General features: G+C 44.8%; 1 protein-coding gene across 4 annotated transcripts in view; it reads left to right on the plus strand.

Annotated features, from left to right (window-relative positions):
- Window positions 1-17,130, plus strand: part of asphd1 (aspartate beta-hydroxylase domain containing 1) — a 60,361-nt gene that overhangs the window by 36,893 nt on the left and 6,338 nt on the right. For 2 of the 4 annotated variants that reach the window (XM_062985088.1, XM_062985087.1), the window contains exons 3-5: window positions 5,894-6,100; window positions 11,118-11,325; window positions 12,531-12,644. In XM_062985088.1, the coding sequence (XP_062841158.1) occupies window positions 5,894-6,100; window positions 11,118-11,325; window positions 12,531-12,644 (529 nt within the window). Of the gene's footprint in view, window positions 1-5,893; window positions 6,101-11,117; window positions 11,326-12,501; window positions 12,756-17,130 lie in introns of those variants that run through there. The other 2 variants (XM_062985089.1, XM_062985090.1) reach the window with 2 other exon arrangements.

The following is a 17,130-nucleotide window of genomic DNA, read 5'->3' on the forward strand; positions in this document are numbered from 1 at the left end:
TGGCGCAGCATCATGCTGAAGAAGATGGTACACAGCGTCGGTGCAAGGACACAGCCTTGTTTGACGCCATTCATAATGGGAAAGGGCTCGGAGAGCTCATTGTTGTTTCTCACTTGTCCCACTTGATTGGATGACCATAGTCAGGATCTTTGGCGGACAGCCCAAATGGCCCATGATCTACCAAAGACCCTGTCTGCTCATGGTATCAAAAGCTTTGGTCAGGTCCACGAAAGTCACGTACAGGCTTTTATTCTGCTCCCGACACTTCTCCTGGAGTTGTCTGAGGACAAACACCATATCTGCCGTGCCTCTATTGGCTCTGAAGCCGCACTGGCTTTCTGGCAAGTGTTCTTCGGCGACAGAGACAGCCTGTTAAGGAGTATTCTGGCCAAGATTTTGCCTGCGATGGAGAGCAAGGTGATTCCCCTATAGTTTGAGACTGCGTCTCGGAGGTCACTGGGGAGTTCGCCTCGCTCCCAGCAGCGGGTGAAGAACTTGTGGAGTTTGGAAAGTAGTGCTGGGCCGCTGTGCTTCAAGATCTCCGGTGGAATGCCGTCGATGCCTGCTGCCTTGCCAGTTTTCAGCTGTTCTATGGCTTTAACGGTTTCCTCCAAAGAAGGTGCTACATCCAGGTCTGCCTTAATTGGCTGCTGCGGTATGCTTCCCAGGGCTGCGACCTGCACTGTGCGATTGGTGCTGAAGAGGGCCTTGAAGTGTTCAGTCCAGCGGTTCAGAATGGTGGCCTTGTCTGTGAAAAGGTCCTTGCCATCTGCGCTGCGCAGTGGACTTTGGACTTGGAGGGAAGGTCCGTACACGGCCTTCAGGGTCTCAAAGAAGCCCTTGTAGTCCCCCCTGTCTGCGCACAGCTGGGTCCTCTCTGCGAGAGAGATCCACCACTGGTTCTGGATCTCTCTAAGTGTGCGCTGGAGGTTGCTGCAGGTGAGGCGAAAGGCTGCTTTCTTTACTAGGCAGGCTGGCTGAGCGAGGTGAGCCTGGTGAGCTGCACTCTTCTTCGCCAATAAGTCTTGGACTGTGTGGTTGTTTTCATCAAACCAGTCCTGATTTTTCCTGGTTGTGTATCCTAGAATGTTCAGATCCTTTGAACTTTTGCTGCTGTACGCCCCTTTTCTTCGGCTTAGGTTTAAACTTGAGATTGAGTTTGCAGTGGGTGAGTCTGTGGTCTGTGTGACATTCGGCACTGGGCATCACCCTGGTATGCAGGACATCCTTGAGGTCTTTCTGTCTCACTAGAACGTAGTCTATGAGGTGCCAGTGTTTAGACCGGGGATGCATCCAGGTCGTTTTCCACCTGTTCTTCTGCTGGAAGATGGTATTGGTGATGGCAAGTTCCTGTTCCGCACAGAGCTCCAACAGCAGGCGCCCGTTGTCATTGCAGCTACCAACACCATGTTTGCCAAGGATTCCTTTCCAGGCTTCTGAGTCTCGACTTACCCTGGCATTGAAGTTGCCAAGAACGACAACCTTTTCATCCACAGGGACTTGCTGGAGGACTGCGCATGTTGTTGTAAAACTTGTCCTTGGAGCATACACGCTGATAAGAGTGACATGCTGTTTGTTTTCTAGTGGAAGGCGCAAGGAAATAATGCAATCTGAGTGGCCCCTGGGTAGTTCCTTGAGTTTGGTAGCTATGGTATTTTTGATCATAAATCCTACGCCTGAGAGACGTCTCTCTGTTTAAGCTTTCCCTGACCAGTAGAGGGTGTATCCTGCGCCATGTTCTTTTAGACTGCCTTCTCCAGCAAAGCGGACTTCGCTGACTGCGGCAATGTCAATGTCGAGCCTCTGAAGCTTGTGTGCCACTAGAGCAGAACGACACTCTGGGCGGTTGCTGTCGGCTGAGTCTTGCATGGTTCTGATGTTCCAGCAAGCAAGCTTAAAACTGTTCTCTCTTCTTGAGGTGAGTGAGGAATACTTTTTCTCTCTGGCTGTGTTTAGACCGCATTTAAGATGCCTGTTGACTGCGGTAAGCCAACTAAGGTTGAGGAGACGAGCTTTGTTTGGACCACCTTTTCTAGGTCCTCTTGTGAGGCAAGCAGTGCTATCCCTAAAAAGGGCTGCTTAGTCGCTCAGGGTGCTACCGGGTGACGTTGTCGTCTCCAGGTCAATATCCTGAGCCGCCTGCATGCGGTATTGGAACTGCGGCTGCCAGTGACATCTTTCACCTACCGTTTTTGCTCCTCTCCCGGCGCTTGGAGCCAACACGTGAGAGATTTAGGAGATGGATGAGGACCAGTGTGCCCATCCACCACGAAGGGTGCAGGTATGTTTACCCAAAGATAAGGAAATATCGGCATTTCAGAACTCCCCATCCAACCTCAAGAAACACATTGATGTAAGTTAAGAATGATTAACAAAGTAAAGCCACAGCATCATAGCTTTTTATTTCTAAAAATTAGCTTTAAGATTGTTCAGATTTATAGCTAACATTGGTTATTACATTCAAATCACAGATATAACATTCCACAAAATTGTGTTGAAGGTGATGTCAACAGGTGATTGTCATGTCAAGTCAACTTTATTTATATAGCTCTTTTTACAATAGACATTGTCTCAAAGCAACTTTACAGAATCCAGGACCAACAGATACAAAAACAAAAAACCCTGTTGAGCAAACCGAGGGTGACAGTGGCAAGGAAAAACTCCCTTAAAATTACAGGAAGAAACCTTGAGAGGAACCAGACTCAGCAGGGACCCATCCTTCTTGAGTGGCCTGGAGAATAATTTGAATCAATAGGATTTACACAATATCATACACACACAAATTTAAATTAACTAAGTTCGATCCCCAGGTGGGGTGTTCCGGGTCCTTTTTGTGTGGAGTTTGCATGTTCTCCTTGTGTCCGAGTGGGTTTACTCCGGGTGCTCCGGTTTCCTCCCACAGTCCAAAGACATGCAAGTGAGGTGAATTGAAGGCACTAAACATCACATCTGGCAGGAGCAGCATTGTTGGCACGGCAGTCTCGACTTTATTCCTTAACCTCAGGTGGGTAAACAGGTTTCCCTCAGAACCACCTCGGGGTAAAACAACAGAAAATGTAGTTAAAAATGTAAAATGTGAATTAAGTAAAATATCAGTTTTACAGAGAGTAGCTTTAGACTCCGGCAGCCCTAATTATTACAGCATAACTAAAAGGGAGAGCGAGCAGGTAACAAGGTCATGAAGGCTTTCGCAGGACATCAGCGCCCACCTCCCCACCGTCATCAAACCTGAGTGATTGGACAAGAGAGGCAGAACGACAGCAACCCAACATCCCTGATCACCACAAGTTTCTGCGCCTTTGTCTATATTCGTGGAAGTGGACAGCTCCAGTCCAGAAGCTGGACGCAACCATAAGCCAACACGCAGCGCCAGCAAATCTGACAAACATGCAAGCACCAGACCCCAGATCTCCAGGACCAGAGCCACACACCCCTAGTCTGGAAAAAAACTATTCAAAAGCCTGAGTAAATAAATATGTTTTCGGTCTAGACTTGAACATTGAGACTGTGTCTGAATCCTGAACAGAGGAAGATTATTCCAAAGTTGTGGAGCTTTGTAAGAAAATGCTCTTCCACCAGCTGTGATCTTTTTAATTCTAGGAACTATAAGTAACCCTGCATCTTGTGAGCAAAGTGGACGTGCTGGGTTGTAGTGATAGGTTGTAGAACAGGAGTAATATGATCAAACTTTTTAGTTCTAGTTAGCGCTCGAGCTGCTGCATTTTGAACCAATTGGAGTTTGTTTATGGATCTACCAGAGCATCCAGTGAGAAGAGCATTACAATAATCTTATAACTGAGAAGTTATAAACGCATGGATCAGTTTTTCAGCATCATTAACAGATAGTATATTTCTTATTTTAGAGATATTATGCAAATATCAGGATTTGAAACAAATGTTCAGATAAATGATTAAATAACAGTCTTCAAATCTTCAAATTCTGACTGCTTGCGTTTTTATTAAAAATCATTTCTCATTTATTATTCTACTTTTAATACTTAAATACATTTAATATAAAAAAAATACTTTTGATACTTAAGTACATTAAACATTAGATACTTTAAGACTTTTGCTCAGGTAGTATTCTAAGGGGTGACTTTAACTTCTATCAAAGTACATTTCTGGTAAGGTATTTGTACCTTTTACTTAATTCTAGCTTTTAGGCACATTCTCTACCACTGTATACTGATATAAATTGTGTTAATGGAAACCTTAATCATCAACCCACTGAGGACTGGATTAAAAAAACACAAAAAATTTAAGTAAGAATTAAAATCACAGCCTGATGCAATTTGTGTGAATTTTATCACTATATATCAAAATGTAACTCAGTAGTATGTATGGCCAGTATGTAGTTCTGACAACATCTGGGCATGCTCCTGATAAGACGGCAGGATCAGGGCATCAGTGAGCTCCTGTAAAGCTCCTGTGGTGCTACTTGGCAGCATTGGTTGCACCGATACATAATGTATCAATGGTTCTCATTTGTATTCAGGTCTGGAGAACGAAAGGCCCAGTCAATGTCATCAATGTCTTTGTCATCCAGGAACTGCCTACACACTTTGGCCACATGAGGCTAGACATTTTCCTCCTCAGAAGAGGAATCTCGGATTGAGGATTTATCATCACTGTACCCAACCACAGTTGGCTATCATGTGGAGGTTCAGACCATTACTAACCCATCCCAAACCCGTCAGTCTGAATGATGTAGCAGGCAGCATGACACTCACCATGATATCTCCAGACGTCACAAGTTCTCAGTGTGTATCACAAGTTCTCAGTGTGAACCTGCTCTCATCTGTGTAGTGAACAGAGCACCAGTAGTAGATCTGCCAATTCTGGTGTTCTCTGGTGAGCTAAGAGGACGTTGGGCTTTCATGCTACCCTCATGTGATGATGTAAGGATACCTTACACATCACCAAGTCTGGTTGTAATGAATGAGGAAAGGGGCTAACCCAGTTAATATTGTAAATAGTATAAATAAATAAATACTTACCTGTCGTGGTGGGGATGGTCCGGGTATCGGGGATGATACGTGACGTTGCCTGGATTGGCTGCCAGGTCCTAGAGGGGAGGGACCTTTTTGATAAAACAGGAGGAAGTAAGGAGGGAGGGAAAAAGAATGACGGGAGGCCTAAAATGAATAACCCGAGTAACTGCCTGGAGTTACTATGTGAACCAGCTGTGGTTCTTTTTCTTTTAAATTAATAACGCATTTGTAAATATCCCTGGTGTGTGTAAACAAATAAAGTTGAAGGTGTTGGAAGTTGAGCTTTTGTCCTCCTTGGGTCTCCTATGCTTGGCTCAACCTACTACAATTCATGTTACACCTCATTAAGTCTGTTTTGACAGGTTGGTCAGAAACATGCACATCAGTAGCACTGGAGGTAATTTTAGGTGGGTTTGGTAAAAGAAGACCCAGATGCCAACTAATGCACCAATTAGTGGAAACAACATAAAATACATATTTCCTAAGCCAAATGTTTTTTGTTTAGGTGTTTTGCATTGTTTTAGTAAATTATTTCACCTTGTTTAGATAACTCATATGTTTTAGTTAATTTTAATAACCATGTTTTCTTCTGGCTACTGTTGTACATTTGGGTGGTATCAAATATTTTTAAGTATACAGTGTTAGCAGTCTGGGATAAAACTTGAGCCCTTCTGCTAAAAAATTGCCCTTGACTTTTTTAATATCATCAGTGCATCCTCAAGAACATTTTAGCATTTTTTTCTTGCCAGTAAAATATTTGCTTTTTATTTATATGCAAATCATATGATCATAGTCATATGTTTTAAATGAGTTCAGTGCTAAACTTTGCTATTCTGTGACCCACCAGAGTGAAATTAACTTTCAAACCTTCCTACTTCTTGTCTTCATTGTCTTCTCTTTAGGCCAGAATAAATGATCGCTTGTCCATTCAGAAGCCCCATCTTTTCTATCTTCCTGATGTTCCTAGCATTCCATACTTCCCCCGTGATGCTCATCGCCATGACATTGATACATTGGAGGCCAGCTATCCCATCATTCTTGCAGAATTTCAGGCAGTTTTTCAGAAAGGCGTGGACACAAAGTTGGGGTGGACATACCAAGGACCTAAGGTAAAAAAAAAAAACCATTCACTATAATACACTGGCTCTCAAGTCAGTTAGTCTAAAAACTATGAAACCTTATCACTGTCAATCTTACTCACACTTAGTCACACTCAGTCACACTTGATTACATAGATTTTTCATGTTTTGTTGGGTCAATTTATAGTAGCCAGTCTAGCCAGTCCATTTTCTACTTGCTTTTTAAGGGTGGATGGAAATCAAAGTAGGAGACACAGGAAAAACATGTACCACAAATCTACACAGTTACCATATACATGGATGCAACCTGGGTGACTTGAGTAGAACAGCACTAACACTGCATTTTCTGTTTAACACTTTACTGGCAATTGTAAAATGTCTGCAAAGAAGCTTACAAGATCACTAGCTTTTTAGCTGTAGTCAATGTATCATTGTATATCCAAGCTGTCTAGAATTTTGTAAATGATGTATTATATTCATGGTATAGGCTAAAAATGTCTCTTTTTAATAAATTTTAGCTAATTTATACAATACATAATGTTGAATAAAAAGGAAAAAACAGCAACCTCCAGAAAAACTTCTAATAAACACCAGGAGGTGGATCGAAATCTTAATACAGTATTAGTTGAAATACAGTATTAGTTTTTAAGAAAAAAATCAGAAATAATGTATAACATTCCACCCCTCTCTCTTTGACATAGCACTTTATATAGTTAAAGTTTACAGACACTTGTGTGTAGGGATATACTGTATAGCTTTGGGATTTCAATGATTTCTGCAACTGATTCCTTTCTGGGATCAAATGATTTTATTATTTTTGTTTGTTTGTTTTTACATATTTATGTTTTTTTTTTCTAAACCGTACACATTTATTGATTTTTGTAAATACATTGGTGCACAATTGGTCCAAAAAGTAAATAAAGAGAACCCAGTTCAACAAAAATTTTACATTTGGTGATTATTTATTGAGAAAATGGCAAATAGTCGCTGAATGGCGAGAGCATGGGAATTAACCACATTTAATTAGTAGGTGAAATTAGAGTCAGGGTCTGTCAAGGTATGGTGCTATGTCAGTGCCCTTTGCAAAGATAGTTTACACTTCTGTGGTGGCAGCATTAATGCAGAAAAGTACATTGACATTTTAGAGCAACAAATGTTTCTTTTGAGATGACATATTTTCTAGGGATATTTGCTTTTTTTAACAAGACAATGCAAAACCACTTGCTGTACACATTACAAAGGCATGGCTGCAGAAGAAAAGGGTACGGGTACTGGACTGGCCTGCTTGTAGTCCTGACCTCACCGCAATACAGAATGTGTGGAGAATTTTGAAACAAAAAATGTGACAATGACAACCCCATACTGTTGCACACCTTAAGATGTGTTTGCAGGAAGAATTTGACAACATAGCACCTGAAACACATTGCTTGATATCGTCGGTGCCAAAACCTCTTTGAAGTGGTATGAAAAGGAATGGCAACATTACAAAGAGGTGAATATGGCGCCGCAGATGGCGACACTGGTTAGGAGCTCCGTAGTGCTTTGTTTGTTTTTGTTTGTTTGTTATGGCATGTGTGATCCAAACACACTCCAATACAGCGCAGAAGATCTGCTGAACATTAGGCAGCTCATGCCACCAGGTATATTTCCTGATTTTTCATTTTCGGACAGTTTTTTGGACATTTTGGTCAGCGGAGCGGCTGCGCTCCTGAGCAGACGCAGGCGGATGCGCAGACGTGGGAAGCGCGCCGGAGCGCTCGTCAAACTCCGACAGCGCGGACTTCGTACACCGCTACCCAGCATCCACATGACAAACCTTCGCTCTTTAGGAAATAAAATGGACGAACTTTCACTGTTAAACCGTACCAACAAGGACTTTTCTCTCTCTGCTGTACTGTGCTTCACTGAGACCTGGCTCACCGATTCCGTCCCGGACAGCGCGCTCCACCTGCACGGCTTTCATCTCCACCAAGCGGACCGCGACGCGGAGCTTTCCGGCAAGAAAAAAGGCGGCGGAATTTGCTTTTATATCAACCAAGGCTGGTGTACAGATGTGACAGTGTTAATGAGAACATGCAGCCCTAATCTGGAATCACTTTTCTTGAACTGTAGACCGTTTTATTGTCCGCGGGAGTTTTCATCAGTTGTGCTTGTTGCTGTTTACATTCCACCTCAAGCGTGCACGCGCGAGGCACTGAGCGCACTCGCTGATCAGATTCTCAACGCCGAGCACAAACACACAGACTCTGTTTTCATCATCTTAGGGGACTTTAACAGAGCAAAACTTAACAACGAACTACCTAAATACAGACAGCATATTACCTGCCCCACCAGGGAGAGCAACATTTTAGATCACTGCTATACTGTATTTAAAGGTGCGTACCGCTCTGTCCCTCGTGCAGCACTGGGACTATCTGACCACTGCTTAGTTCATCTTCTCCCGACCTACAGACAGAAGCTCAAGTGTGCCAAACCTGTGGTCAGCACGGTGAAGAAATGGACTAATGAGGCTAAAGAAAGGCTTCAGGACTGCATGGAATTAACAGACTGGTGTGTGTTTGATGATGCCACAAGCAGCCTGGATGAACACACGGACACTGTGACATCTTACATCAGCTTTTGTGAAGACATCTGTGTTCCCACCAGGACTCGCATTAAATATAATAATGACAAGCCCTGGTTTAATGCCAAATTGAAACAGCTGCGCCGGTCTAAGGAGGTAGCATATAGAAGTGGGGATCGGGCGCTGTACAACCAGGCAAGGAACACCCTAACCAAAGAGATCAAGGCTGCAAAGAAGAACTACTCCAACAAGCTAAGCAGCATGATGTCCACAAATGAGCCATCAACCGCCTGGAGGTGTCTGCAGAACATCACCAGCTACAAAAGGCCACCTACACAGACAATGGGAGATCGTCAACTGGCCGACGACCTTAACAGATTCTACTGCAGGTTTGAACAGCCCAGCAACGAGCTCCCATCCAACACCACTTCACACCCATCTGACTATCAGCCACCCATCCAGCCTGCCCTGAAGATCTGCGAGGAAGACGTGCTGAGACTTTTTAAAAAACAGAAAGTCAAGAAGGCCCCAGGTCCTGATGGAATCTCTCCCTCCTGCCTGAGGACCTGTGCAGACCAGCTTGCACCTGTCTTCACTAAGATCTTCAACAGATCACTGGAGCTGTGTGTGGTTCCATCCTGTTTTAAATGCTCCACAATAATACCCATTCCCAAAAAGGCAACTACCACAGGACTAAATGACTACAGACCTGTTGCCCTGACCTCTGTGGTCATGAAGTCCTTTGAAAGACTGGTTCTCAACCACATTAAGGAAATCACGGACCCCCTGCTAGACCCCCTGCAATTTGCCTATCGGGCCAACCGGTCGGTGGACGATGCAGTGAACATGGGTCTCCACTTCATCCTTCAACACCTTGATCACCCGGGAACTTATGCAAGAATTCTGTTCCTGGACTTCAGCTCAGCCTTCAACACAATTATTCCAGGACAATTACACAGCAAACTGGCTGAACTCAGCGTACCAGCCTCCACCTGCCAGTGGATAACTGACTTTCTTACTGGCAGAAAACAGCAGGTGAGGCTGGGAAAGTGTACTTCAGGGACCAGAACCATCAGCACAGGTGCCCCACAGGGTTGTGTACTCTCCCCACTGCTCTTCTCGCTGTACACAAATGACTGTACCTCCATGGACTCCTCTGTTAAAATCCTGAAGTTTGCAGATGACACTACAGTCATTGGTCTCATCAGTGACAGTAATGAGTCTGCTTATAGACGGGTGGTTGATCAGGTTGTCCTCTGGAGCAGTCAGAACAATCTGGAGCTGAACACAGCAAAAACAGTGGAGATGACCGTGGACTTCAGGAGGAGACCCCCAACCCTGCCAGCACTCACCATCCTAGACAGGACTGTGATGGCTGTGGAGTCCTACAAGTTCCTGGGCACAACGATCTCCAAGGACCTGAAGTGGGACAGCAACATCAACTCCATCATCAAGAGGGCTCAACAGAGGATGTACTTTCTGTACCAGCTGAGGAAGTTCAACATACCCCAAGAGCTGATGGTGCAGTTCTACACAGCCATCATTGAGTCCATCGTCACCACATCCATCACAGTGTGGGGCAGCGCTATCACAAAACATGACACCAAGAGACTGCAGCGCATCATCAAGTCTGCAGAGAGGACCATCGGTGTAAAGCTGCCCACACTGCTGGACCTGCATGCCTCCAGAACCAGGAAGCGTGCAGAGAAAATCATCACTGACCCGTCTCACCCTGGTCATCACCTGTTTCGGTGCCTTCCATCAGGCCGACGCTTCAGCCACATGAAGACCCGAACGACCAGGCTACAGAGAAGCTTTTATCCAAACTCCATTACGCTCATGAACAATTGAACACTACTGTACTGATAATACTCGGGACACTTGCACATCAAAAACTACCTATTTCATTTATGTAATGGCATACACAGGATTTTCACCTTTACTTCCATTTCATATTTATTTATATATTTTTATATTTTCTATAGTTTTTATATTGCACAAAACTGCACCTTTTTAAAATTACAATGTAAATTGCACATGCTAAATGTTTACAATGTTTTCTATGTTTACAGGTATGAATGTGTGTGTTAGAGAGAGAGTGAGCTGTGTGAATAAGATTGTCTGTATTGTATTTTTCGTGCACTGCAAGCATCTGTGTAACCAAAAACAAATTCCTTGTATGTGTGAGCATACTTGGCCAATAAAGCCCGATTCTGATTCTGATTCTGATTCTGATATTGTACTGTCCCAACTTCTTTTGGAATGTATTGCAGGCATAAAAATACAGGAATGGATGTATGTTAACAAATGAAATGGAGTTGATAGACAAAACATGAAATATATTGGGTTCATACTGTCCACAATTAAATAAAAGTCAGTTTTTATTTGGTAAATGACATCCCAACTTTTTTTCTGATTTTGGGCTGTATAATAGAATTCTGCTAAAATAAATTGTGTTAATGTGTGTATGACTTGACTTCTCAGGGGCAGGCGGTGTTTCCACTGTACAATGCTGGAGTGCGTGTGGCGAGCAACTGCCGTGCATGTCCATGTACATATCGTATCCTCCTCTCCCTCAGAACATTTATCAGCAGTAACTCTCTCGGTGCTGCTGGTTTTTGGCTTCTTGGCCCTGGGGCCTCGCTAGGGGGAACGTATGGCCCCACCAACACACGCCTGCGTTGCCATTTGGGTAGGTGCCAGCTTGCAAACATTGACAAGCAAACTTCTGGTTATATATTACAGTGCCTTGAAAAAGTATGTACCACCACCACCAACAACAATTATTTACAAAAGATAATTGTCACATTTAATTTGTAGTGGTTCCCCTAGTAATATTTCAACACTCATTTTACAGAAAACACCAAAAAAGAAAAAAAAATAACTAAAAAAATTTAATTTGTGACAAAAATAAAAATGTTATAATATAATACATATTTATACTTCTTGTTCAGTATCTGGTTGATCTTCCTTTATCGTAGATAGATCATAGATTTATAGTAGATGCCATTATAAAGGCAATTTTGGGTATGTTCTTCATGTTCTTCAGGAGTATACAATCATTCTATGTTCTCATCACAGATGTTTGATAGGGTTAAATCAGGACTGGGTATAAATTTTTTTTATTTTAAGCCACTTGACTTTTTTCTTTCTAAATAAAGAATTTCCTTAACAAAGTTTAAGCCTACTGGAACAGCTAAACAGGTGTGCACTATGTACCACTTATTAACCCCATTAATCCTGAACAGATTACCACCACTAAGACAGAGGTTGTCCGTGTCAGTGATGCCACTGGCCTGGTTGGGTGCTCTACAGACACAACTGGCCATGTCCGACTTTTTTTTTTAAAGATTTATACTGTGTCACACATAGGACCTTCCATCTTAGCTTTAAGTTTTGTGTTATTATTAGAAAATCTCTTAAAATGTTACTTCTGCACTTTTTTCCTTTTTTCCTTTTGGCTGCTACTGTATTCAGGTGTTGCCAAAATGAATTATTCTGGTTTGCATACCTGTTTTAGTTTTTGTACCGGATGCCCTTACTGATGCTCTGCTCTTTTTTATCTAAGCTTGGGACTAGCAGTAAAAGTGCACTGAGAAGCGCATGCATTTCCCAGTGGTAAAGCCATTTAATTATACCCCCAGACAAAGTGGTAGTGACTTTGCGTATTTTACAGCTGTGCCACCCAAGCACTCTACTTCAGCACTGTGGTAAAAACACTGCTTTTATTTGTCTAATATCATCATATGTGTACCTTTCTGTACTAGATCTCTTAAAAAATCTTGCACTAGTTAATTGTGCCAAATTAGTCATTGTAGGTCAGATGGAAATGTTTATTTCTTTTTACTTATGTTGTTTGTTTTCTCAGAAAATTGCTGTCACCCTCTTATCTCTCAGGTCTTCAGACACCAACAGGGTGTGAGCTGGTGGTTGGTGGTGAACCACAGTGCTGGTCTGAGGGACACTGCCTTTTAGTGGATGACTCCTTTCTGCACACCATCTCGCATAAGGGTAATACAGTGGTACCCTCTTATCTGCGGAGTCACTTTCTGTGGTGTTAATTACCAGCAGTTTACTGCAGTTTTAAAATATTTTACAAACATTAAAAAAATCAGAAATTAACTATTTATAAGTTTACATTTCTTGGCATTTTGAGTAATATTGAAATAGTTTCATGTCAAAGAGAAAAACAAGAAAGAAAAAACAAAGTTGTATGTTGATTGCTAAAATGTTGCAACATTACAATATTAAATAAATTTAGTTCCATTTTTATTGTTAGTAAATATTGTAAAACTTGTATTATGTCTAATTTATAAATTAAACTTTATCATAAGTAAAAACAGCCCTTGTCATAAAATATGACATAAGTGAATTTGGTTTGCATGATGGTTTTTCAAAGTTTAGCACAAAGTGGTGAGCCACAACCCATCTTTGCTTGCAAAGACTTTGGTGGATCCTCCTTTATTACCAATTATGATACCTTCACCTGGGACCAGTGTATCTGCTTATTATGGAAGGTTTTAAAATGGTGTAACTTGAATATTGTAAAAACTTTATACTCTTATTTTGTCAATGCCCCATTAAAAATCATTTCTTAGTTTTTTTTTGTCAGCTAAATAAAGGTTCAAGAGAATTAACATATCATATGTTCTATAGTTTTTATTGCATTTAACATTTTTGGAAAAAAATTTTTTTGGTATGTTGTTGTTATAAAGTATTATGACTAAAGACAAATGTTTGAAGTGTTACCCTCTGAAGTTACAATTACAACAATTACAGTCATGTGAAAAAGTTAGGACACCCCATGAGAAACTTTGTCTTTTTGAACATATTTAAACAGATGGACATTTGAATTCCATTTGAACAGTATTTATAACGAAGCCTGTAGTAGCTGGTGAACGTGCCCCGGGTTCCCAGCGAAACAGGTCTTACAGAGCTCAGTAAACAAGGCCATAAGTAGTGGGTCACCAATTAGGGCTGATCACCCGCAGCTGTGGTGATGACTATTTAAGCCAGCATCACACAGTGGCGGGTGTCGCACCTTTTGTTTGTTTCCTGTTGCCGGTGGTAGCTCGCCCACGCCGTTTTCGTAGCCTTAGGTGGTAGCCCTGGTGGCATAAGGCCATTCGGGCATGTAGAAACCGCAAGGTTTGAGGTATTGAGGTTTTTCTTTCGTCTTCATTGAAATAGGGTGGTGCGATGCCGTGCAGTCTTTGAACTGCCTATTGTTGTTTCGTTAGCCATTAGCTTAGCGGGTGCGCACCGGACCACTGTGTGGCGCTGGTGTTACCTTGCTGCAGTATCTCATAGTGAACATTATATTTGGATTCGGTAACCGCTGGGTGGCGACTTTGTTAAGCGCTTGGCCGGTCTGCCACCAACCCCGGTTCGAATCCGCGAGTGGAGCTTCCTAACTGTGCTTGTCTCTTTTTCCCCTTTTTAGATCGGAGTGCCCCTGTCACCGCGACCGTAAGCCGTGCGCTCCGCATCACTTCCCCCGCCAGCCTACCGCTGTGCTGGGGTCAACGCTCAGCGGAGCTTGTAGCTTCCGCTGCCGATTTCAGTAGCGCTTTCTGCGCTCACGCGTAACTTCATTCCGTGCCTGGTTGGCGCGGTATTTAAGTCCCCGGTTTCCACCCAAAAGACCGGGGTTCGTGTCCGCTCTCTTTTAGTTTTCCTTATTGCCTTTTTTCTGTCGGTTTCACCGGCAGCTTCCGTCGGAGGTTCCGATCGGGTTTTTTAGTTTGGGTTTTTTGTTTTCCTGTTTTATTTCTGTTTATTAAATAAAAAATAAAGATCTTTAAGTTTTATTATCTCTGCGTTTGAGTCCTCCTTTCTCCCACGTGACAGAAAGGTGCGACCAGTAATGGACCCAGCAGAGCCCCGACCCCTCGCGGACGCTTTACGCCACCAAGGGCAGGCGTTGGGCAGACATGAGGTGGCCCTCAATGAGCTGGCTCAACGGGTAGCAGCACTTACCCGGCACCCGCCTACCTTGGAGCCCACTCCTAATCCCGTAGCCCAACCTGCGGAGCCTGTAGTCCGCGACACCCCTATCCCTCCCCCCGAAAGGTTTTCGGGGGACGCTAAGAGGTGTCGCGGCTTTCTCCTGCAGTGTGCGCTGGCGTTCGAGCTACAACCCTCTCGCTACCCTACTGAACGCTCTAAAGTCGCCTACATCGTCTCCTTGCTTTCCGGAAGAGCATTAGAATGGGCTACCGCCCTCTGGGAGCAGAACGCCCCCGAGTGCTCTTCCGAAAGTGCATTTAAGGAGGCTCTCAAGGAGACCTTCTTTCACCCTTTGGGGGGCCGTGAGGCAGGGCCACGCCTACTCGACATAACCCAGGGTAATCGATCGGTAGCCGATTTTGTGGTAGAGTTCCGAACGCTAGCCGCAGAGTGCGGCTGGGACGAGGGGGCCCTTACAGCCATTTTTCACCGTGGCCTCGCAGGTAAAGTTAAGGATGAGCTAGCCACTAGGGATCCACCCACTACACTTAAGGCTTTTTACACGCTGGCAATCTCCATTGACACTCGCCTTCGCCAGCGTGCGCGCGAGCGGAACACCTGTCCTCAGTTTGTTCGCGCGCAAGCCACTCCCACTGCCCCTCCACCCGAACCAGAGCCCGAACCCATGCAGCTTGGATCGTCAAGACCCGATGCCCGCCCGGCATCGGGCTCGACCTTTCGATCTAGGCCTCCTTTAAACAACTAGGCCGCTCTCGTGCCAGGGACACGAGAGAGGGCCCAATTAACATCCCTACTCAGGGCCTGTTTCTGGCGGCCCGGTTGTCTTGGGGTTCGGGGGGCACAAGCCTTAGGGCATGTGTTGATTCGGGGGCGGTGGAGAGTTTTATAGATGTCGATCTGGTACACAGGCTGGGGATAGAGGTCCAACCGCTAACCAAGCCGGTCTCGGTCCATGCTGTGGATGGTCGAGCCGTAGCGGGCAGCCCGGTTACCCATCGGACGCAATGGTTAACGTTGCGCCTAGATGACCACGAGGAACGGATCACCTTTTTAGTGACTCACGTTCCTCACCTCCAGGTGGTCTTGGGTCACTCGTGGTTGCAAAGACACAACCCCCAGATCGACTGGGTCACCGGGTCAATCTTCATCTGGGGAACACGGTGCCAGGATTCGTGCCTGCTTCAGGCTGGCACGAGGCACACTCCGCCAGTACTCAGAATGGAGACCCCGGATCTGACCACAGTTCCTCCTGTGTACCATGATTTACGGGAGGTTTTTAGCAAGTCCCGGGCGCAGGACTTGCCCCCCCATAGACCGTTCGACTGCGCCATCAACTTGTTGCCTGGCTCTACTCCCCCTAGAGGGCGCCTTTTCTCGCTCTCCGGCCCAGAGAAGGTCGCTATGGAGGAGTATGTGCGTGAGGCCCTCAAACAGGGGTTCATCCGTCCTTCGTCCTCCCCAGCTGGGGCAGGGTTCTTTTTTGTAAGTAAGAAGGACGGCACCCTGCGCCCCTGTGTCGACTACCGCGGTCTAAATGCCTTAACGATCAAGGATCGATACCCGCTGCCGCTGATGGCCACGGCTTTCGAAGCCCTTCAGCGAGCATCTGTTTTTTCAAAGCTCGATCTTCGCAGCGCGTATAATTTGATCCGGATCAGGCAGGGGGATGAATGGAAGACTGCGTTCATTACGCCCACTGGCCACTATGAGTATCTGGTGATGCCATTTGGGTTAATGAATGCCCCCGCAGTCTTCCAGAGATTTATCAATGAGGTCTTGCGGGAGACTCTTGGTAAATTCGTCTATGTTTACTTAGACGACATTCTTATCTTTAGTCGGTCCATCGACGAACACATAGGGCATGTCCGACGAGTTCTCCAGCTCCTGCTCAACAATCATTTGTTTGTCAAGTTGGAGAAGTCCGTCTTTCACTCCCCCATGGTTTCATTCCTGGGGTTCGTGGTTTCCCAGGGCACCCTGCGCATGGACACGGCTAAAGTATCTGCTGTGGAGAAGTGGCCAACTCCAGGTTCTTTACGCCAACTGCAAAGATTTTTGGGCTTTGCAAATTTTTTTCGGCGTTTTATTAAGAACTTCAGCTCGATCGCTGCTCCAATGACGGCCCTTACAGGTAAGGGCGCTTTCAAATGGTCGGTGCAGGCCCAACAAGCTTTTGATAAGCTCAAAGCTCTCTTAACAACTGCACCTGTCTTGCAGTTACCTGACCCAGAGGAATCCTTCGTGGTCGAAGTGGATGCCTCTGAGGTCGGAGTAGGGGCAGTGCTGTCCCAGAGAGTGGGGCCAGGGAAGAAGTTGCATCCGTGTGCCTTCTTCTCGCACCGCTTGACTCCAGCCGAGCGGAATTACCCGGTTGGAGACAAGGAACTCTTGGCCATTAAATTGGCATTAGAGGAGTGGCGACACTGGCTCGAGGGGGCCAAACATCCCTTTCTTGTTTGGACGGATCACAAGAATCTGTCGTTCATCCAACAAGTAAAGAGGATGAACTCTCGTCAGGCCCGGTGGT

This window comes from Trichomycterus rosablanca, chromosome 22 (assembly GCF_030014385.1).
Source record: "Trichomycterus rosablanca isolate fTriRos1 chromosome 22, fTriRos1.hap1, whole genome shotgun sequence".
NCBI lineage: Eukaryota > Metazoa > Chordata > Actinopteri > Siluriformes > Trichomycteridae > Trichomycterus > Trichomycterus rosablanca.